At 45.8% G+C, this 23,391-nt stretch overlaps 1 protein-coding gene across 2 annotated transcripts; it reads right to left on the reverse strand.

Moving 5' to 3' along the window:
* Positions 1-3,383: 3,383 nt before the first annotated feature.
* LRATD2 (LRAT domain containing 2) lies at positions 3,384-7,847 on the reverse strand. 2 transcript variants are annotated; one of them, XM_074577820.1, is made up of 2 exons: positions 7,385-7,847; positions 3,384-6,887 (listed from the first exon to the last, which is right to left on the reverse strand). In XM_074577820.1, exon 2 carries the CDS (start codon positions 6,880-6,882, stop codon positions 5,983-5,985), a length of 900 nt encoding a protein of 299 aa, XP_074433921.1. In that variant the 5' UTR covers positions 6,883-6,887; positions 7,385-7,847; the 3' UTR covers positions 3,384-5,982. The 2 variants fall into 2 exon arrangements, with proteins under 2 accessions (XP_074433921.1, XP_074433922.1); XM_074577821.1 differs by having other exon boundaries at positions 7,710-7,846.
* Positions 7,848-23,391: the final 15,544 nt, after the last annotated feature.

Genomic DNA, 23,391 nt, shown 5'->3' on the forward strand with positions numbered 1-23,391 from the left:
GCCCTCCAGCCCTCGGATCATCTTTGTGGCCCTCCGCTGGACCCACTCTAAGAGGTCCATGTCCTTCTTATGTTGGGGTCCCCAGAATGACCCTCATCACCTTCAGTATGAAACATCCCTGCACCTGCTGCAGGTAGAACACCGATCCCTGGAGCTTCCACGAAACAAAACATCACACAAACTGAACAGTTGTACAGATTTCCCCGAAACTCCCTGTGAGTTCTGATGATCTCTTGTTTCTCCCTCTCCCAGACACTACATCTGTTCCTTTAGCAGTTGCTGGCAGACAAGACAAGCCCGGGTGCCAACTAATACTATATGATCTTCTGCAGAATTCATTTTCCACTTTTAAAATTAAATTATGGGCCAGATCCTCATCGGATTTAATACAACTATTGCCTATTAAGCAGATGATGGCCTGGCCTTGCACAGAGGTTATTCTTCCTCTCTCTTTGGAGCAGGAACACAACCAAAGAGTTAGATTTTGATCTGACACGTGAAGCCAGTTGAAAACATTGATTGTTTTGTGTCTGATGCATCCATCATGAGAAATCATTATTTTCCCAAAAAAGCTGGGGAAAAACACACCATTCAAAAAAACAAAGAAAAGAAAGAAAGGTTGTAAAAGATACTATAAATCTTTTATTTCTTTTTAGTTACTATGCAATGCCCTTCATTTTGAAGGAAATGGTACAATCAATGATCTGTACTTCTTTCTCAGGAAAAGAAGATATTTGCACTAACAATTCAACATTTACTGACAAAAGACAGCTTACAGAAAACGCTCATGGTCGGGGGGGGAATAATCATAGTTCGTGATTACACTTGTTATTGTGGATGATTCCATGAAGTGTTACAATGTCAGGAATTTCAAGTGTGCATTTAAAGAAAGCTTCTAGTTCAATATTAATGCAAAAGAAACATCTAAACCACTGGTGTTTGAAGCCACCCCAATTTCTTCCTATCCACAGTTTAAAAAAAAAAATCTAATCTGAAAATCTAAGCCCATCATACAATACACCTGGCCTTATCACTGCACGTTGATTTATAAGAATAGTGAACACATACTCAATTAACGATAGATTTCTTACAAATAGAAACTGCGGTTGGAAACAACGTATTTCCTACCTCTACTTAGTTACTAGTCTCTGATCTGTTATACAAAATTAAAATTGTGCTTTCAAAAAAATATTTGTTCCTACGTGGCTGTTAGAATTATGGTTGGTGCTGTTAATTGTCAGAAAAGCACAGGTGGGAAACCACTCGACAACACACTTCACACACCCAAGGACAGACCTTTGGTAAAACTTAACCAAAGGAGAAGAGAAAAAGAAAACCACTATTACATTCAAAATCTGAAATATATTCATCACATAATATTACCTATTTTTGTACTGAGAGAGGAATATTGAATTTAAATGAACAAAACTTAAGAAGTTTGCCTAGGGTTTCATTAGACAAAACAACTGAAAGTTTACTTCCATAGCCTAGGGTCTTTCAGTCTGAAGAATATATTTTTCCAAGTAAGAAAATATAGTTTTTGAAGTATTTTGGGGGTGTTTTCCCTCCCTACCCTGCAACTGCCTACTGTGTTGGCCAGGTGAGCTCTGGAGAGTTGCTGTAATCAATACTTTGCATTCACACAGAATCAGGGAGAACTTGAAATAGTCTTCAGCTTATGTCCTTGTTCACTGCCATGGAAGGCGAATGTCTAAATTGTGTTTTTAAAATTACTCCATCAAGGCATAATTGTAGGTTTTACTATAAAGCCTTTTCCAAGACATTCTTTGCATCTAACACAGCAATACTCCAGGGAAATAAGACTGCTCATCTACATTTCCTAGCTGGAGCTACATTTACACATCTGGGGCTTACTTAGTCTTGCCAGCCTTAACACGTGCATAATGATATTCATGGCAGTCATCGTATCAGTAGCAGTAGGTATGCCCAAATGAGTAAATTCATATAGATGATTAAGTGTTTGCACAATCAAAGGGCTTTTAAAACAAATGATATTTAACTTTATATGCTAAAAACGCAAGGGAATGTTCGAGCATGACAAGACAAAGATACCAGAGAACAGTCTGCAGCACGATCATCAGCTTAGTTTATAACTACTGTGTAATACACCTCTCACCAAATCAGGGCAGCTCCTGGATTTCCAGAGGGAAACTGGGGCCAAAGTTTGGGCTGGATTCCACGAGCCTTGTTTGCACAAGAGGCCCTTTGAGAAACAGCTTTCACAGCACTACTTGTTCTCCCCCAGTGATTATGCAACCTCAGATCCTCCATCCCTCCACCAGAGACCCCAAGATTGACACGCCAGGCCCTTATTCACAAAGAAATGTAAATATACACTTAACTTCAAGCACATGAATAGTCTTATTGATTTACCAAGTGGCTCCAGGTAGGGTCTACTCACAACTTCAAACTCCAGTATAGGCTTAGGACCTTTGCTGAACCAGAAGTTCTGCAGAAGGATCGCACCTGAATTTCTATATGTTACAGAAGAAGATGCAGAGAAGAGCACTTTTATCTATTCTTTTCCCCTCTCTTCTGTGATCCACACAAAAGTCTTGAAGTAGACACATACACAAAAAAGTCTGTTTTTCTGGGAAACCTTTTTCTTTAAAAATCAAGCTCTAGAAATCCCAGCCTAATCTGCAGACAGTAACTGAGTACAATACAGCAAAGACAAGAAACTAAGCAGTTGTGACGTGCTTCCACAGCAGTTCCTCTTCTCACATCCAGCTCGTTATGGGTCTGTAGCTTTAAAACCAGGCTGCTTAGAAACACTTGCAGTGGTGTTTAGTAGCACCTATTAAATAACACTTCCTAACCAACAGGTAGGCAAAACAGACCCGCCTGTTAAAGACGCAACAGTTGCATCTTTATCTGCTGGAATAAGAAATCTCTGGATGGAGGAAGCCCTCTTCCAGACTAAACAAAAAAATTCCAGGCTTCACCCCCCTCTTCTACTTTTGCACTTAATGGAATAGCGGGAGACAGAATAAACCCCCAAACATAGCTTGCAGAGAAATTTAAGGATTCCAAATATCTATTTATTTTTTTCTTTAAATACTGAACACCTGTGTTCAGTAGGTGTCAGAGGAGCATATAGGTTTTCCAACACAGCAGAACGCGCTGTCTCACTGCTTTGCCGTGAGACAAGCTCCCCCTTCCCTCTCCGTCCTGGCAAAGCAGTGCAAGCTCTGGGAACCTTTGCTAAGGCCCTGTGCCTGGGGGAATTTATCCCAAAAGGCATGACTGGTACAGGGAAGCACGAAGATCAGCACAAGACACGATTTCAGTTGGTTAAAGAAGCTTTGCTCTCCATTCCCAAGCAGATTTGGTCCTTCCTTTTTTTTTTTTTTTTCCTTTTTATAAAGCAAAAAGCAAAAAAAAGACAACAGAAAACAAAGCCAGACTATGCAGGGTATCTCCAAAGGAGAAGAATGGCTAAGTGTCACAGTTCTGATGTTTTAGACACAAGGGAAAAATATTTTCACAACTATTTTACTGTTTAGTACCCTGTAGATACATAATATTTGACATTTATAGCAGTTTCTATACTTTATGACCTAGAATATACTTTAGATCACTAATGAAAAATAAACCCATTCAGAGGACTGGAAAATAATGTGCATAACAACTTACTTTCAAATGCAAGGTTATGAAGGGATTTTTTTGTTTTAACTTTCAAAAATATCTGTAAGAAAATATTATTTTACATACCTATATTACACAGTGAAATAAACTTTGTTATGTACAAGGTTTCAGTACGAAAGAAACCGCAGCCAGACATTTACTCATGGTTTAGATAATCTCAGCTGTCTCATATCAGTCAGTACAACAGAGAGATTCTCCTTCACTCTTTTTCGGACTATTTCAGTGATCATTTCAGCTTTTAGTCATTACTAGTAGTTGTATAAAACTTGTGTGCAGACATCCACATATTAACCCCATTACAGTTAGATATGGGGAGTTATTATGCTCTCAAAGCAAGGTTGTACATCTGCTTGGCAACCACAGTAACTTGAGTATTAACTCAATTGCATATTGGAGGAAAAAAAAGAAGAGAAACTTAGTGCAAACACCTGAGCTATAGCATTCTAACGGAGCTTGTTAAACTCTCCTTTGGATCTGGGTATTTCACAGCCATGAAAGCATGGGAGTCGTTAAGGAAACTGTGTATGGTGTATTTGCATAACCCTAAGAGTTATTTCTCCTCCTGAAGTGAGGATGAAGTAGTCTTTCACAGGTTTTGCCTTGCTTGTGAACTTTAGGCAGAAAACACACCACCACAATCTACTTGGCTCATATCGGCAACGTTGCTTCATATAGTCCTAACTAAGCAAAAGCCGGTATCTACCTATTCTTAAATGACAAAACTTTGCTCCCGTCTCAGGGGTGGAAAGGACGTGAAGTACTTTGCTATTTGTGGTGTAACTGTAAACAACTGTGGGGAAGACGGTATTAACTATGCTTCAAGTTCACATCACACAGTTAGTTTCCATTATTTAAATGAACTCAAGCTTATCTTCAAGTTCACCTCATCACCATTGTGCTTTAAGGGGAAGGAATTTTGCATGAGAAACTGCCTCCAAATCAGTGTTTGCTCACACACTTCAGATCCCAGGACAAAGATCTGACAGTGCTGCCTGTGCGGGAGACCAGTTCAAGAGTTGAAAACAAGTTCAGGGAATATTCGAGGCAGGCAGCGCCACGCTCCCCCTCCCCTCCTATTTAATGAGGGACTTGTGCAACAACTTTGGAGGCATGTCCTCTCCATTTCTCTAATGCTATAGCTCAGCTGCATACCATAAAAATTAGGAAAAATGGAAACAAAATCCCTAATAAAGAGGAAATTGCTTTGCAGTAAGGAAGGAAAGAAGGAACACCCAAATCCCCTGCCTGTGATGCCTTCCAGCCTGTGCTCCCTCCCATCACAGCTGTGTTTACTGTGGTGCAGAACCTGTGACATGGTCACGGCCAGGAACACCCAGCCAAGAGGCCACACTCTCAAGGGACAGCTTACTCAAGACATACTCTTGCACACGAGCAACCTGCTTCTCTGCCTGGATGTACAGCAGATGTAACTGGGAGCTCTACCATTTGCTTTAGGGGAAGCCAGGCAGCCTGGAACAAGCACTGGCTTAGCTTGGGATCTGCCTGTGAGAGTCCCAGCACACACCAACGTACAGACTCCTTTATCAGGGTCACAAACTTCCTCCTCCCCTGGGACCGGTCAGCAACAAATACATCTTCTGTCCTCAAAGCCACACACGGCTAGCAAAGGAGGAGGTCCCCCAGCCCACTTGCAAGTTCCTAGCAATTAAGAAGGCAGCAGGCACATCAAACCCATTTCATTAAAATTAGTGGAGATTTCTCCCCTATGCCTTTCTGAGGGGCTGGCTACCAAGCCATGAAGCCTTGCAGCAGGCAAGCAAGCAACTCGTTGCAATACCAACAGGAGCCACAACTGATGGGAAACAGGGGAGGAGAAGGGAAAACAATATCCTCACGCTTCTCAGCTACCAAACTAATCATGTGCTCCGAGCTACATGGCCATGTCCTGAAAGTTGTTGGTTCCTTCTTAATAGTATTAAATACTCTTAGCTTCTGCTGATAAGTAGATGTCAAAGGCATTTAGCATCTCGTAGGGTCAGGCCTACTGGCAGATGGTGGAGGGAAAGGCTATGCATGAAGAGGGCCGAGAGGAAGGGAAAGAGTTGGGAGTGGAGAGGGGTAGAATTGCCCTGAGTTTTATCCTCTACAAATGAGTCAGTGGTTTTATCATCAAGCACTGAAGGAGTTAAGCACTAAAGCACAGACACTTAATCAGCTTTCCCCCTTCCTTTCACATGTGATTGGAATGAAGCTGCACCAAAGCGGCCCAAAGGGCTTATAACAGCTCAATTTCGCAGCCTTCAGTTTTAATCCCCATCACCCAGGCTAAGCAGCATGGTGGTGCTGAGGCTGCTACTCCACAGCAGTCCGAGCACCTGGATGATGATTATGGTCTTCCTCCTCCTCTTCCTCCTCCTCTGCAGCCTGCAGGTGGCTGGAGAGCTCCTGGATCACAGCAGCCCTACCAATCTGGTCATTTCTCCTCTTCTCCATAATCAGATCCTCCAGGCTCTGAAACTCCAACGTGTGGCTGCGCTTGTCACCCAGCCGGATCTGCAGTCGGTAGGGCTGCTTGCCTATGCGCAGCTCCCCGCCGATTTTAAACTCCCGCTTGCCGTACCGGCACCAGGCAGCAAAACACTCAGAGTTTCTCCAGCTCAGGTCTCGGTCCTTGCAACCCACCTGCTCCAGAGCGTTGCGCACCACCACAGCTGGGCTGAGGGGTTTGTAGCGGTACAGCTGGTTGGCAATGCGGCCCCGTCTGCCCTGGCTGGCATCGGTGAGGAAGCTGTTCACCACCTCCAGCCTGTGCAGGTGCACAACTTGAAAATCCCCCACGTAGACCACCCAGTGCGGATACTGGGCCTGGCACACAAATTCCACCAGGTCACCCGGTTTGCACCGATTCAGCAGGTTCTCTGGGGTGTAGGTGCTCAGGTGCCCCCCGCCTCCTTCATCACCCTCCTCCGGCAGCGCGTCCTCCTCAGAAAAGCTCTTCTGGTAAATACACTCATCCCGGTAGTAGACTGAGCACTCCACCTCGTGCAGCTGGGGATCGTAGGGCTGCAGCGCAGGGTTCTCCCCCCCCAGGTCGTGCACCGAATCCTGCTGCTGTTCCAGCTCATCGTCATCATTCGAGAAGATGTAGGAGACCCCGATCCTGGGCCCTTCATCCCTGTCCATACCCGTCGGGTCGGCCGTGGGAACTTCCTTGTAGTTCAGATGGGTCAGCTTCTCCACCTGGTTCCCCATGCCCGCTGCAACGACAGGACGCACGGCGGGGCCATGAAAGCAGGCACGGGGTGAGCGGCTCCCGGAGGAGCACGGGGGTGGCGGAGCACGGTCCCGCCCCCCCCCCGCACCCCACCCCACCCCACTTCTCCCCGCTGCAGCGCAGCCCCCGGGGGTCGCAAGAGCCCCTTGGGGAGGGGCGGCGGTGGCCGCCGGCCTGGGGGGTGCGGACTCCCCACTACCTGTACGGAGGAAGGCGAGGCGGCACCGCCACCTGTGCGGCGGCGGCGAGGAAGAGGAGGAGGAGGAAGGCGGAGGAGCCGCCGGCAGGCACCGAGCTACCTGTTAAAGGGGGGGGATGCTGCAAACACCGGGGGAGGTCCGAGTTGGGGACAGCCGAGCTGCGTCCCCCCCCCCCGCCCCGCAAGCCGCGCAGCCGGTAGCCGAACCGGAGCTACCGGCCAGGTGCCTTCCCCCACCCGCCTCCGCGCCCTCCCCCGGCACCGGGCGGCTGCAAACTTACCCGGCGGGGGAAGGCAGCGGAGCGGCGGGAGCGACTCTAGGGCGAGCGGGCGGCGGGTCTGGGCGAGCGGTGCGGCTGGATCATGGCCCCGGCCCGGCTCCGCGCTCCCCCGCGCAGCAGCGGCGCCCGTGCGCCGCGCTGGGGCCGTGCAACAAGCGCCGGAGAAGCACGGCCGAGGGGAGGGAGGCTGGATCCGGCTGCGGACGCCCCGGCGAGCGCTCAGCCCCCAGCATTTAAAGAGGCAGCTCTTTTTTTTTTTTTTCCTCCTTTTTTTTACTTCCACCCCCCCGTTTCTTTCCCCCCTCCCTTTTCCTCCTCCCCGCACCTTTTTTCCCCTCTCCTCTCTCCTACACGCCAAGCGCTGTACTCCCCGCCGGGGCTGATCTGCGAGCGGAGGTCGGCGCCGCGGATGCCAAGCTCTTCTTGGTGTGCAACACACTCACACACAAACTCACACACCCCCCCACACCCTCGCGCACGGCCCCTTTAAGGGAACAGTGCCATAAGCCAGCCCAAACCGCCAGTTTGGAGAGAGGGGGGAGGGGGGAGTAACTGGGAGCCGGAGTTTGCCCGGGACAGCAGCAAGAGGCGATGCAAAGCCTCGGTGCGGGGCCGTGGGAATCATCCCCGCGGCCGCGGAGGGGCGCGCAGCGGCGCGCAGCTGCGGCGGGGGACGCGGTCGCCCCGCAGCCCCTCTCCGCGGGGGCGCCGGGAGGTGCCTCCTTGGGGCCGCAAACAATACCAGGGAAGTTGTAAAGCGAACAAAATCAAAGAGCCCGGCTCTCCTGGGCTGGCTTAGTGCCTTCGATTCCTCCATGAGCGGAGCCTGTAATTAGTTTTATTAATTTCTTTTCTTTCCGACTCCAAGAGATCACTCTCTTTTTTCAATATAGAAGATTATGGTTCTTTCCCCCTGGAAAGGCATTATCAGAACTGGTGGGAATATTTTTCTTTCTATGTTTTGGAGAATGCAAAACAATATTCTGCTTTTTCATTAATGCCCAGTTAGTCTACTAGGTGGGTTTATTATTTGTGCTATTTTAACGTGCACTGGTAAATCCATGCTGTTAAAATAGACTACAGAGATAATTTATGGGAGCTACGAGTAATGTCTTTAATTTTGTCTCATGTATTCCCTTTGTCTGTTGTCTTGTAATTTATAAACCCAACTGCACACCGCTGTTTTGAGGATTCGCTAAACAACGGTGAATGATGGAACAAATGTGGTGTTACCAGGGTGCTGGGCATTGCCCACAGGCTCGAAGAATATCTTCTCCATCAGATTATACGCCTCTGTGGTTTTAAATATAGACCTGCCCTTTGGGGTGGGGAGAGGAGCTGCTGCTGGGTCTGGGGAGATGCGCGTTCCACTGTGCTTGGGGTGGTGGGGCAGTGGCGGCAGGTGACAGGCAGCCGGATCAGGACCTTTTTTGCTTTGAATTCACCTGGTGGCTTTGTCTATGGGAGCATTTTAGAGAACTGAAAAGCACATCAAGGGTGCGCTTTCGAAATACACCCCACCAGCCCCCCAACACACACGCACACTTTGGTTCTCATCCCGGGGTGGTTTCAAACAGTGCACACACATTCCTTTTGCATTCGGTGAAACTAGATGTGCTTCAGACGCAGGATTGGACCCAGGCTGGTTGGGTACACCTCCAAAATGTGTTTAATGTCGAGGTCATTTTTTCAGCCCTTCCTGTTTCACTCTACAGTTCCTCTCCTCTACAGCTGCTCTTGGACAAAAGAGGGCCCTGCTTCATAGTCAGAGCTTTGTGAAATCGGTTCAGTAATTAAGGATGAGCATGTGCAGAGGTGAGAGTATCCTAAAAGGTGGAACTAGACTGAACGTAGAAGTGACTTTTTCGTGTTCTCCCATTTGCATTGAAAGCTGTGTCTCAGCACCGTACCTTACTATCTTTGGAGCATTTTTATTTCTTGGCTAAAACCGTCTGGCAGCCCTGTGTTGAAGTTTCCTTTTGAATCTGCTGCAATGTGCGGAAAGTTGTGTCTGTGCAGGAGTGGAAACTCCGTATTGCCCAGAGGAGTCATTCGTGTGTGCATGCACATCCACAAGTATTTGCAGCTCTCTGGCTTGTTCTCTCGTTTTTCCCTGTCTGCTTCAACTCACCCCAGTGCTTAATTTTCTGCACCTTGTCAGCTGCTTTGATCTCTTTGATCTCTTTGAGTTTCCTTTCAATGACTGCTCCTCAGAATCCACATTCTCTGATCAATCTGCTGCTTTCTAGGATCAGAAACCATGGGCGAGTATTTTTGTGGCATAAAACACATACATAACGGCGTACTGCACCTGCAGATAAAACATTGGGTAGAAAATCCACAACAGACTTACAATGCCTATATATCACCTGCGCTGGGGCCTAAAATTATGACGCTTAAAACTTCTGCGTGCTTAACCTCTAAGCCTCAAAGGAGCTAAACTCCACCGGCACAAGGGATGGGGGCTGGTGGCAGTGACGTGCTATCTCGGTGACTATGCTTTTAAAGAGATCATTGACCTCTTGCATAGCCTTTGAAAAAGATTTACTTTGGTGCTTATCTGCTAAAGATAATGCAGTCTGTGGATCTGGACTGGAGGGAGGAATGGTTGTGCAGTTGCTGAGCTTGGAACCTAAACAGCAGGGCAGAGTTGAAGACACACCTCTGACCTTGCTGTTGGAGGCTCCTCGACTAGGTGACTCCTGGCTCAGTGTGCTGGCATTTATTATCCAGTTTGGAGATACTCAGCTACTGTGCATGTCACAGAGGGAAGCTGTGGATACCACAGTTACAGCTGTGCTGGAACACTTCCGATAAGTCAACAGGGATGCCCATACTGTTAAATACAATACCTCTCCGGGGTCACTCTCAGGTCCCAATCACTTGCTCGTCCAAATCGCATAAGTATTTGTTCCTTGTAGATTCTCTTTTGGAGTGAAAACTCCACCCCAGACAAAACCCGGGTGTGGTTGTGGGGCAGGTTCACTCCAGGCAGCTTCGCCACCTGAGTCCCTGCAAAGATCGCGCGGAAGCTGGGGTGAATCTACATGAGGTCTGGCTCCCTCTGCTCTGCACAGCCCTCCAACACTTTCCCAGATGAGTTTGCACATCCGTATACTCCCAATCTGTTGCTGAATGCAGAGGGGACTGTACCTCTTGGCTTACAGGCTGTGGACCATTTATGGAGCAGGTGCATTTATTAGTCTATCTGACTATGTAGCTGATATGATCCAAGGACCTTTGCAGTGCTCGGTCTGGTTGCTTTAAACTTAAACTCTCTAGTTTTGAGAATTAGGTGTCAAAGATATTTTGTTGCCCCAATGCTATATCATCTTGTTGCTCCAATGCAATGATTTCTTTAACCTTACACACATCTTACACCCAGAGATTAAAAAGGTGATGTTGATTGTGATCAGTATTCATCCTTACTTGGATGGGAAATGCTGTGTTCCCATTGTTGTTGTTATTAAATGAGATCCAGTATGAGAGGAAATAAGTCTTCTTGTTATACATTTATATTTTTCCTTAGAGAGCAGTACTTCTGCATAAGACAAGGCTTAGTATCATGTTCTGTAAGCATGTTGTGTTTTGCAGGTATTCAGCCAGCTGATGGCTATGACACCCTTGAATTATTTAATAGCTTCCATTTTTCAGTAGAGTTTTTTGAGAACCGAGATAAACTGTGCTCCATTTGGCATGCAAGCACTCTACAGCATCATAGACCTAGCAAAGCAGAGTGCTTAAACACCATGGTGGAATTAGGGGCACTAGAGGAATAAACCACTTCCTAGTGAAGTCCGTGGAAGTTCTTCTGTGAAGTTCTGTAGAAATCAATCACGCTCTTAATTGAGCGTGGTGTGTGACTTGAGAGGTCCTTGATGGGTGGTGTCCTTCCATGACAGCCATAGCTAAGTCTACCAAGGAAATTTGGATTCAGAATTTTAACATTTCGTTTGTTGCCCCTTTGCCGTCCAGTGGAATCTGCACGCCTGAGTCAGGCACAAAGTTCTTGTAAAGCCAGGAGTGCCACCTAAAATGAGATTCATCAAAGCCAGCATGCCTGAGGTGGCTGGTGGGGAAAAGGACAGAGAGCTAGTGTCCTGACAGCTGCTGGCGATTGGAAAATGACGATTCCTTTCACTCATACAACCTAATACTCTCCCAAGGTTAAGTGTTTTAATGAGGTTGGCTGTTTCTCACACACAAGAGGAAATGGTGCCATGTCAGTTAATAAAAAGCATTAATATTTCAGGTTGCTTCCTTGGGGTATGAAAGACCAAGGTTGAAGTCTCTCATCTCACTGAAGGAACTCAAACCGATATCTCCCAGGAGAGTACTGAAAGCCACCAGATTGTAGGCTATTTTTGAGCAAGTCGTGCTCTCTCTGTCCCACTGAAGCTGTTCAGCTTTGTATGGGCTCATTAAATACCCATTCAGCCAGTCGGGAAAAAAAAAAGAAAAGAATAGAATGACAACGGCTCTTAGATCAAATGCAGGAAGAGGATGAGGGTACTTTGAGGTCCTCTCTAATGAATATTCAGATGTCTCACAATCATGCAATATCTTAATCAGGAGTCATTCAGACAGACCCAACAGAAAGATCTGAAAGTTTTGCTTTTAGGATGTGCTCATGGAAGAGTTTTGTTCCTGTCTTCTCAGGAAGACATTGGGCCTCCGGGTCTCATATATCCTGCATGAATGGTGTAACCCAGACGCTATTAGAAATCATCTCCTCTTGGTTTCTGTTGTGTTAGAGCCATATTGATACCTCTGTTGGACCAGGCCTCATAAAGTGACCCCCTAAGAAGGGGCACAACTAGCTTGTGACTTGTGTTTGACATTATGTGTGAAATTAGAATGGAGCTGTCACTACTCGCTGGCTCTGCTTGTGTCTCTAGGAGAAATGTTGGGAATTCAGATAACCAGAAAATTTATGCACCTCAAAATGTCAACAAATATTGTGAGTCTTGGTATTTCTAAAACTTGAGATTCATGATATTCGACATGACATGAGAGACACAGTGAGCCTCTGGTGTCAGGAAGATTTTATCTGCATTTAGCCTGTAAACGTTGGGGGCACCAAGAGCTGCTTCTGAGTGTACAATCTTTTGTATTCCATATAGTGTAGCATGACCCACCATATATTCAAGACCTGAAAGTGCAGGGAGCTGCAGGTCAGAGAGACACCCGCATCTTGAGAACAGAGAGGGGAGATTCTAACCGCCATGTTTATCGCGTCAGCAAAGCCTGTTTTTTCTAAAACTCACTGGAAGCTTATGGCTCTGTTAACTACTTTCAACGTTGTAATTTGTGACTAAATGTGATCCGTGGCAAAATAAATTGCTGAGATTGCCAATGCCACAGAGTTTTTGACTGAGGCATCCAAGCTGTATCTCGGAAGCAGCACTTGCACTGTGAGATTTTAATTGGTGCATTCCAGCAAATGAAAATGAAGTAATTCATATGTCAGTAGAGGCCTGGTTTCTTAGGAATTGCTATCAAACTGACTTGAGCAGCAGGCAAAGCTTAATTAAAATGCAGTCCGTTTTTGTTTTTTTTTTTTCCCCAGAAAATAGCAACTATATTTCAAATGTAACTTAACAAGGAAGGAGGTACAGCACGTGCATCTTTCCAGCATGAGAACTACCAGTTCCTTGCATCTCTCATCTCTCTCTCATGCTGAGCTTCTTCCCCAAAAGCTCATCCTTTAATGTGGCTTTTAGCACGTCACCGGGCTGCTGGCTGCCTTGGTAGCACAGCGTGTCCTTTCATATGCAGCCAGGAAAGGGTGGGATTGCTGTGTTCAGCGGAGAAACTTATGATGCTTGCTCCTGGTGTGCAATACCTAAGCAGAAGCCATTAGCAAAGGGAAGGAGCCTTTTCTTTGGCCATTGCCATGCTGCTAATAAAACATTTAAGTATTAAAAGTAATGTGACTCCTTCCCCTCCTCCAGCAAATCTATGATATGACTACAGGTTGCCCAGAGAAGCTGTGGATGCCCCATCCCTGGAAGTGTTCAAGGCCAGGCTGGATGGGGCTTTGAGCAGCCTGGTCTAGTGGGAGGTGTCCCTGCCCATGGCAGGGGGTTGGAACTAGATGATCCTTATGGTCCCTTCCAACCCAAACCATCCTATGATTCTATGATTCTATGGTTCTATGACTGTGTCCTCATGCCTCCATTTGAAATGGGGAGGAGGAACAGGGGAACCACCAAGCAAAGTGGCTCCTTCTGTGATGCCAGTGGTGTCTGTGCCAGAATATGAGTCTGATCATGTCAGAACATGGGGCCATCCACAAAGTGGTAACACAGCTGGGGATCGGTGGGGTCTGCTGTCTTTATCCTGCCTCTGGATGCTTGTTGATTTGACCCAGAAGTACTGGCCGCAGCTGCTCCCCATAACCATCTCTGCAGGTCCGTGGCCGGGTAGAGGAGAAGGAGTCGGGTGGTTCATCCACCTTGTCATTCACTTGTTAGATTGGGAAACAGGTTGGTATTTTTCTTCCCCAGCCAATGGAAAGCATCAGAGATACAAAGCCTCAAGCCACCTGCGAAGGTGATGTTTAGGGCTTTCTGCTGGACCTGTTCCAAATCCAGCAGAGCAGGACTCATCCCCTTTCTGGTCTCAACTGCTGAGGCTGCAGTGCCGCAGGGGCAGCAGCTGTGGGGTTTGTACACAGCCACCTGCCCTGGAGAAGGCCTTGGGCTACCCTGGTTTGCCATGCGTGGGTGGAGGATAGCAAGGGAACGGTGCAGATCTTGCCCTCCACGTGGGACTCTCACAGGCCTCGTGTCACATTTCTTATTGTCCACAGCCCTCACCACAGATGGATGCACAGAGCGAACCTGCATCTGCCCCAGCTGTGTGATGAGTATGCCTTTGGGACAGGGATTTGCTGAGCAAGACAAGGAGGGAAGAGGCAGCTGAAGGATCTGCTCTGGGGCGTTAGCGTTGAGGTAGGGCTCGGGGAACCTCGTGGGGTGGGGGTTGCATCAGTCTGAGGCAGCTTTGCATGCACACCCCAGCAGAGTGAGGCACCGGCAAAGTTGTGTGAGAGCAGTATGAGACCTTTGAGAGCACCAAGGGTGCTTTAGCAACGAATTTGGAGTACTAAAGTAATGAAATGGGAGGATCTATGCTTTCAGGCCTCTGGTCTCCATTTGCGAATAGAAGCTGCTTCTACCTGTTGCGCTGAAGTGCTGCAAAGATAAATAAACCCATTAAGGTCCTGAGGTGCTCAGAGTGCCTGCTAACAAGGCCCATGGAGACAAAGAGGAAAATTGCTAGGTAGGCGCTATGTTTTTCTAGGCAGGAGGAGTGTCCGAATTTCAATGAGCGTGCTGATGTCCACAGTGCTCAGGGAGGTCCTTGGCTCCTTACCTGGGTCTGCCTCTGGAAACGATATGCAGCAAACTACCTGCAGCACGCACGCCAAACACCTTCCACAGAGGTGATTTTCACTTGGCTGCAAGCATCCCTCTCCTGTAACTCACTAATGATGCTGCTGAGACCTCGGAGGCTGCAGGGGACCAGCTGAGCCTGGGCTGAAGTCACTCCCGTGGATTCGTTCATTACTGCCTGCCACCAAGAAACATTTTCTACCTTGGTTAAACACACTCCTTGAGACAACCTGCGCAGCTTCGTAGACAAATAGCGGGTACGGTGGCTGCTGTGTTAAACAATTGCAGAAGGCACACGAGGAAGAGGAAACGCGTCTTGTTCAAGAAAGCATCAGTATTATCCTTAACTTCCACTAAGCCCTTCCTGTTAGTGCCTGTGGGAGGAGAGCAAGGAGCAGATGGTTATTCCTTCAATCCTGTGAACTAGTGAGATGAAAATCACATTCCTAGTAGAATCTACTGTCAAGGAAGCTTCTGGCCTGCTGGATGGCACTGCTGGGTTGGATTTATAAAGTGCTTTCTGGATAATGATGTGTGTGCTCATAATAATGACCTTAATACGTGTTCGAACTGACAGCTGTATGCGTTTGCCTTTCTGGAGACAGATGTTCTCCTGCCTGGTTGTGTGGGTCGATTCCAGCTGGGGAACGAGGATGGTGTGAGCATTGTGCTGTTTGTTGCTGTTTCATTCCCCTTTTGTTTTTTTGTTTTTTTTTTTTTTTTTTTTTCCTTCTTTCCTTTCCCTGACTCCCCTCTTTCCTTCCCTGGGCTGTCTGCTAGGCAGGAGTCTGACACGATCACATCGGCTGCTGCAGGGAAGCCCCTTGGCCATTCCAGTTGATCCTCCTCCACCGGCTGTCAGAGCAGAGGAGGGATGCTCAGGGCAGGGCTCTGAACTCGTCTCAACTCAGCAGCACTCAAAGCAGCTTGGTGATGCTCTCCTTCCTCGCATGTGATACCAGCTGCAGACTGAGCTTGACGCTCATGCTTACAGGCAGCGCTTAATTTCAGACAGTCCCTGTATATGTTAAAGTTGTCGGCTCCACACCAAATCCCTTTTCTTGGCTCTTTCTCTGCAGCATGGTGTTCTCTTGCTCTGGTTTAAGTGTTTTATGGTTCCACATGAAGGAGATAACAGCATGAGCAAAGCTGTGGGTAAAGATAAATCATCTGTAGGGGAAAATATGAACACTCTATTTTTTGGAAAGCAGCAAGACCACCATGCCAAAGGACTAAAACGCTTACTGTAGTGTCTGCAACAATCAGCCTAAATCTCCACTGCCTCAAATTCAAAGTGATTTCAATGCGAAGCCATTTTGCAGTGCAGCTTTTATATTAGAATGAGCAATATAAAGACACGTCCTGAAGATGCAGATTCCCATTTTTCACCTGAAATGTCCTTCATTTGCTCTTATAAACTAAATCAAATTAGTTAAGTTGAGGAAAAGACTCCAACTGACTTTAAGGGGAGATGAATGAAGTGTGCATTGTGCTCTTCCTGGGATGCACTGATTCAACAGTCTAATTCTACTGGATATTCTCCCTTTTTTAGCATTTACAGTTTGCTGATCCTAAGATAATCTAATCAGAAACAGGACAGTGTTGTTTTGCTGGTATACAGTAGAAGATCAGGCAAAACAATTCCTCCAGTCTGTGCCATTTCTTTGTTCAAAGGTCTAACAATAAAATCCACGTCTTCAGGATAAGATGTAATGAACTGTAGCTTGGTTACAAGAGGAAAAATGAGAAATTATTCTGATTTTAGATCCTCTGAAGTGCCTCCCTGACTCTGTCACACAGAACACTTTTGTGTATTAATGAAACTCAGCAAGATCCACAAGTCCTGTGAATCGTCACTCCTTTTTCTTTTTTTTTTGTTTTGGTTTTTGTTTGGGTTTTTTTGTTTGTTTTTTTTTTTTTTGTCTCAGTCTTCATCCATGAGGAACTCTGAAAAATTTGTGGCCTTTTACGGTCTCGGTTGCACCTTCTTTTATAAGCATAGAAGGGAAACAGTGCCAGGTCTAGGTTTCCAGTGCAGACTAATTAAAGCCATAGAATTGGCTTTAAAAGTCATGTTTCAAGCATGTCCTTGCAAGGCCAACTGCATCCTGGGCTGTATTAATAAGAGTGTAGCGCGCAGGTCCAGTGAAGTGATCTTTCCCCTCTGCTCAGCACTTCTGAGATTACATCTGGAGTGCTGCTTCAGATTTGGGCTCCTCTCACTTCTCCACTGTGTGAGAAGGACAGCGACAGAGCCAACAGACATAAATTGGAATCTAGAAAATCCCATTTCAAATATTTGGGTGTTGTTTTTCTTTTTAGCAGAAGAGTGGTCAAATACTGGAATAAATTGCCCGGAGACGCTGTGTAATCTCCACCTTTGGAAGTGTTAAAGACTGGGCTGGGTACATCCCAGAGCAACTTGATCTAAGAAGACCTGCTTTGCGCAGAGGGTTGGATTAGATAAGCTCTGCAGGTCTCTTTCAGCCCAAATTATGGTTCTGTGATTCTCACAGGACAGAGTAGATCTGCTTATTAACAATGCCTACTAGATCCAGTGAATCCAATGTACAGCTTCCTTCAACTCCATCCTGGAGTCCGATTCAGTAAGAACAAGATAAAATCTTCTGCTCAATTTGAAACTCCATGAAAATATAAAACTGCTCAAGGCTCTCCTTGCCTAGATACTTAAGTTCTGATTTTCCTGGACTTCAAAGGCAGAAACACTTTTCTGCCTGGAAGTGTCTCTGTCTATGGATGCCTGAGAAAATAACTTTTCTTATCCTTGCAGATATACCGAGTCATCTGAACAGATGACAAATCACAAAACTGCTTCCCTGATTCTCCCTCAGCAGCATGTACTTCGTAGGACTGTGTGTGCACTCCGTCCGCCAGGAGCAGCACCCTCTTAGATACATTGTGGTGGTATCCAGGGGACCTTGTCACTGCCCCATGGTGGGACTGTCAGGCTTGAGCAGTGATGCTATTCTCCCACTCAAGGGTTCCATGAATTCCCTTCCCCATTAGAAATTCTGATGTGTCGGTACTGATGGGCTAAAGTCCAAAACCCAGGCTCAACACAGTACTAAAATGACTGCAGCATCAGGTCTTCTGAAAGATATGCATTACAAATCCCAAATAAATGCATGCTTTAAGGCCAGAGGTTGCCTCCATTCCTTACTAATCTAAACAGGATTGTGAGAAGGTGCTGCTGTTGTAAGCAAGGCTGTGAAGGCTTGGCTCTCGAGGAATACGGTCTCTTTGGTACTGCTGTATTCAGTGCTTGTGAGGAAGGGCAACCGGGTGACATCTTCCGTGCTGGAATGAAGTCACCGAGTGCCATGCGTGTCTGGGGTCCTCTAGCTTTATTGAAGCTAGCATTATTCATTCCACAAAAGAGGCTTTGAAAAGTTGATTGCTTAGGTTTTAACTTTTCCAGAAAGGTTTCTCTGTTAAAAGCTTCTGGTTGGAAATACCAAACCCTGCTGTTGCTAAGATTAAGGTATTTGTTTCTTAGAAATGGCTTATAAGCAGAGACCAGCACGTGGATTTTTGCTCCTTCTGTAGCCAAGTGGAGCGAAGGTGCTTCAAGTAAATTGTGCTTCCAATAGGATCAGTTTTGCATGTGACTTCAATAATGGCTTTAGGGAAGGAGGGGTCAGATCCAAATTTTTAACTCATATTTGTAACTCATATGGAAAAAAAAGAAAAACAGTACTTAACACTAACGTATTGTTTTTTAGGCTGTTTTAAATGCAAATAGCAAAACCAGCTACCGCGTTTCAGTAAAAATTTAGAATGTGATTTATTTTTGCACACTAATGAAAAAATGTACCATGATGAGATTTATGGGGTTTGCTTTTCTGCAACAGGAATTTTTTCCCACTTTATTTCTGTGTTGTTTTTTCCCCCCAAGGTTAATGTCATAAGGAAAATAAAATCTGACTAATTAACTCAGCCTTGGGAAGATTGTAAATACCTGTCAGAAAACAGAAGATATTTTTGCTCTTGCTAGACAATGACCTTAACTGTGACCTGGAAAGATCGTGCTTGTAGTTTGTGAATGAAGTCAGTAACCGTGCTGTGGTACTTCTGGTCTTATTATGAAATACACATCGCAGATTGTGTCTAATTGCACATGGTGGTTTTATGATATCTGTAGCTACTGAGCCAAGACTCAGATGTCAGATATCAGCATTCTCGCTATAGTTAAATGCTGCTGCCATGTAATAGGTTCTGTTTATCTCTCCTCCAGCTTCCAAATTGCTGTGTCTTGGGTCAGTGCCCTAAGTTCATTTTTCGTAAATTCCTGACCAAAGTTATTAGCTCTCCCCTTTAGAAACCAGAATGAATTAGTGCTGCATTATCCCCCATTCTGGGAAGCATGGCCCCAGCTTGTATCATCATCACTGGGCTGACTTGTGCTAGGTGTCAGCAGAAGGAGATTGGTGGAATTACTTCAGTAGGGGATATCCATCCCTTTGATGAAATGAAGAGAGGAGTCTTCTGCTGGTGTGCACAAAGGCTGTGGGATTGCTTTATCTCTTTTGAGACCTGGCTGAAGGTAGAGCCATGACTGTGGAGAACAGATCCATCCTCATCTCCCCCAGCCCCAAATACATGTCCCTGGCTTGAGCTTAAGAGGTACTTACAAACAAAATGTGTGATAAATAATGGATGTTCGTGTTTCAAAAAACTCAAGGGTGCGGTGCTGATGCCTCTGGCAGCATCACCACTAGTGTACTGACCTTAGTCCTCTCGGCCAGTCCTCCCTGTGCCTACCAGATTCCAAACACCACGATCTGTTTCTGTAGTACAAAAGGGCTCTTGTGGTGCCTGTGCCTGGATGGAGCCTACTGTAATGGCCTCCGTCTATCCCTCTCCCCTCTGCCTTTCTCGCATCATACGTGATGCCAACAAATAGCAATATTTTTGCAAGGTCTTTCCACCAGCGACACCAGAATAAGGTACTGCTGAGAGCGTTTACATGGTGCTCTGTCTCATCTCTGTTTTTCAGACAGTCACCACTGCCTACAGCCGCTTTCTGTCTTTGGCATATATGGTGTCAGCTGCCAGGAAAAGAGCTGAAGTGCTGGGCTCCTTGCTGTATTTCGTTTTCATGCAGCCCTGTACTGCTCCCAGTTTCCAGTTTCATAACAGTTTTTGCAGCGTGTTTTGTTCCTCTTTTATGCACTTGGTATTGGCAGTAAAATGTGGGTTGTTCTCAATGTTTAGCATGAAGTCCTACACATGGAAGTGATTTATCAAGCAGATTAGAGGCTGGAGGCCTGTGGAAATTGGACTCCAAGGTCCCATAATTCTTTGGAAAATGCCAGCCATGGTAGGTTTTGCCTCCCAGCGGCTGTCCATTATTGATAGCCTTATTCAAATATTATGTTCAGATTGTAAACAATGACCAGTTTCTCAACTTTATACTTATACAGGTGGAGCTAATTCAAGTCTTGATTGTCACACTCACCTCTGTTCTTTCATGTCAGTCCCCTCTTCCTTTGCCTTCGTAGTCTTTGTTTATTTTATTTTACACAAGACAGGTGACATGTCTTCCCTCAAAAAATTTTCTATGCAAAGTACTGCCATAAGAAGTCGTCATCACTAAGATATTCTCCTGGAAATATGGAAATGTCAGTGCCTAGAACATTCTGACATGACAGCTGAGATAGATAGATAGGCACTTTGGACAGTTGCACAGCACTATTGGATCTCCACATCATTTATGGCTTCTGCTACTGTTCAGTGGCTGAGAGAAAAGGATGGTGTAGTTCTCCTGGGGAATTTTTAATTACTGGACCTATGGCAAGGGAAAGGAATAATTAGAACAAATGCCCAGTGTAAGATATCCAGCCTTTGGGTATTTCTTTCAAGGGCTGCATTAAGAAACATGCTTAATGGGGTAGTGTGGCTGTTCTTGATCTTGACAGCAAGGAACGAAATGGTATTCCTCTCTATCTAACTGCCAGTGTTTCCCCCTGCCTTCTCTTATCTTCTTAGCTCCACACCAGAGCCTACTGGCCCATGAACACTGGTGATGCTCTTGGTTGCTAGACAGCCAGCCCGGTGAGCCAGAGTTCCTTAAACTCCTGCGGGCAACATCAGAGGTCTCAGAGACAAAGTCAGCTGGAGGAACAAAGAAACTGAGAAACTTGAGATGTGTCACCCATGACCCCATGAAGCTTAGAGAAGTGCCTGGCTAAATTGCTCTTTAGCTTTATTGTTTCATATCCTTTTTTATCTGCCTGTCAGGGCATTGTCTCTTTCCCTGAGAAAGGGAAGAACAGCAGGCACTGAACAAAATCAAAGTGGTGGATGATCATCTCAGTGAACTGCTTGGGGACTGCAGTCAGTGGTCACAGTAAAGCTGGCTGATGGGGAGGGAGGTACAGAGACTTCTGACTAAGACAAGCTGTTATTAGAAGCTGGAATAAAATACCTAAGAAGTGATCAATGGTAAAAATTACCCCTAACTGTGCCAGCCCCATTTTAGACTGCAATTCTTTGATATCAAAATAGGCATCACAGACTACCTGTAAATATTTTGGAACCAGTAAATTTAGGAGGCTACTGTGATATAAATAAAAGAAATTTTGAGGGTCTTGAAGCAAGAGAGATTAGCAGAACTCCTACTGACTGCAACAGGAACAAGTTTGGGCCTTGAGTTATTTGAGTCATAACTCTTCAGCAAGATCGAAAGAAGAAGGGTCTGGGATTTTTTTGATCTAAGATTTTATTAATGTCCAACCAGGATTCTGTTTAATCTTTAAAATACTCAGAATACATCAATTGTTTGGATTCTGAACTCTGTGTTACACTTATTCTTGGACAGGCAAATTACAATGAGAATAATCATTGTCAGAATACTAATGTGATGTAAACTAATGTAGAGATATTTATTCAATGGAATGCAATTATCAGCAATACTCTATTTTCCTGAACAGTGTGACTGTAATCCAATTTAGGCTGTTTAACCCCTGGTGATTTGTTTCTGTTTGTATTGTGATAGGCTGAAAACAGGCAGGATTGCTGGGGGCAGCAAAAGGGAGAGTAAGGGGAAATAGCACCGCATGTAATCTGAGATCTTAATGACTTTACTAAATCTACATAACCACAGGGCTGTTCATCATGGTTGTGCTGCTAATTGAATTTTAAAATAAGGGTAGATCCTACACTCACTTTCTCCCAACACCATTTCATTTTCTGATGAATGCTTAGTCACCGGTTTAAAAAAATCCTTTATGGCTTTAACCTAAAGTTACATTAGCACCTTGGATTTTGTACAAGGCAGGATTCTCAGGTACGTGGCGGCAAGTGACAAAGGGGATGTACAAGGTGACTCTCATGAGCAGCTTCTCCTGCAGAAGAGTTCTTGACTGGAGGACTTGCAGCAGGATCCCATGGGTAGAGGACAGCTTTTCTCCTTCAGAGAGAGAGGGATCATGGGAAAGGCAGAGCATGGGGACATTGCTGCAGGCAATTTCTGAAGACTAAAATCCTTCAGCTAGATACTGGTACATTCATTAGCACAGAGGAGTCCCCCTGAAACTAGCACAGTTTCTGTGCTTCTGAAACTGGCACAGGCTAAGTTGTCAGCACAGATAGAAGTCTTGAGATCTGGTCTTTCAATAAAAGAAGTGCTAGGGCAATCTAGTTTTAAGTGCAGGGAGATATTTTGGAACTACATAAAAGTGAGTGAGGAAGGCCTCAGCGTCCGTCTGGTGCAGAGTTTGCTAATGGTGATGGCAATTCTGACACTGCGCTGAGTGCAAGCACGTGCAGACTGGATCCTGAAGGGTGGAACTGGACTTAGTAAGGGGAACTGGGGGTCTGGAATACTCTACTTCTCTCCAAATGCCAAGCAAAAGTGTTGAGGAATGAGGCTAACTGTCACTGGCAGGAGGGTGGGTCTATTTACCAGAAAGCTAATGCAGCTCTGATGGCCGTTCAGGTTGGAAGAGCCTAGGGAAGAGCTATTCAGACCTTTTGTTAGTACCACACCATCCCCCCACCGACATCTCCAGTGAAATTAGACCCTTTAGCTACCAAACCCAAAACGACCAGAGATGCAAGGTTTCATCACAGCAGTAGGTCAGTATGGAATGGGCAAGGACGTGTGTGCTGACAACCCTGCCCGTCTGCACAGACAGGGCTCTTGGCGGGTTTTCAGCTCTGCCTCCCCGGTCACCATAGCTGAGTATCTCAGTGGAGGACAGCAAACAAAGTGGGAGGAATGAGGTAGGATGGAGGTTTTGCTAATGGTTTTAGACATACATTTCCTGAAGGTCTGGTGATAAGATATATCAATATTCGATTGCCTGGTTGGATCTGTACAGAAGGATGTGTTCACCCCGCGGCAGGCTTAAGAAGGCTAGGATCCAGTATATCCCCTGGGGTTACCTTAGCAAATGAGTTATGCTTTACATCCCCTGTGCCTTGCTCCTGCCAGAGAGATGATGCCAGTTCTTGAAGGCTCACTGATATAACTACTTATAGCTGTAGAATCTTCCTAGTAACTAATTTGAGAGTTCAGTATTACTAATGAAGTGTATTGCATCAGAGACCAGAGGCCCCATCTTTACCATGGTTAGCACGGTG

Source organism: Larus michahellis, chromosome 2, assembly GCF_964199755.1.
Source record: "Larus michahellis chromosome 2, bLarMic1.1, whole genome shotgun sequence".
NCBI lineage: Eukaryota > Metazoa > Chordata > Aves > Charadriiformes > Laridae > Larus > Larus michahellis.

Excerpts from the sequence above, each read along its gene's own strand:
- LRATD2 (XM_074577820.1), bottom strand. The coding sequence starts at position 6,882 with ATGGGGAACCAGGTGGAGAAGCTGACCCATCTGAACTACAAGGAAGTT.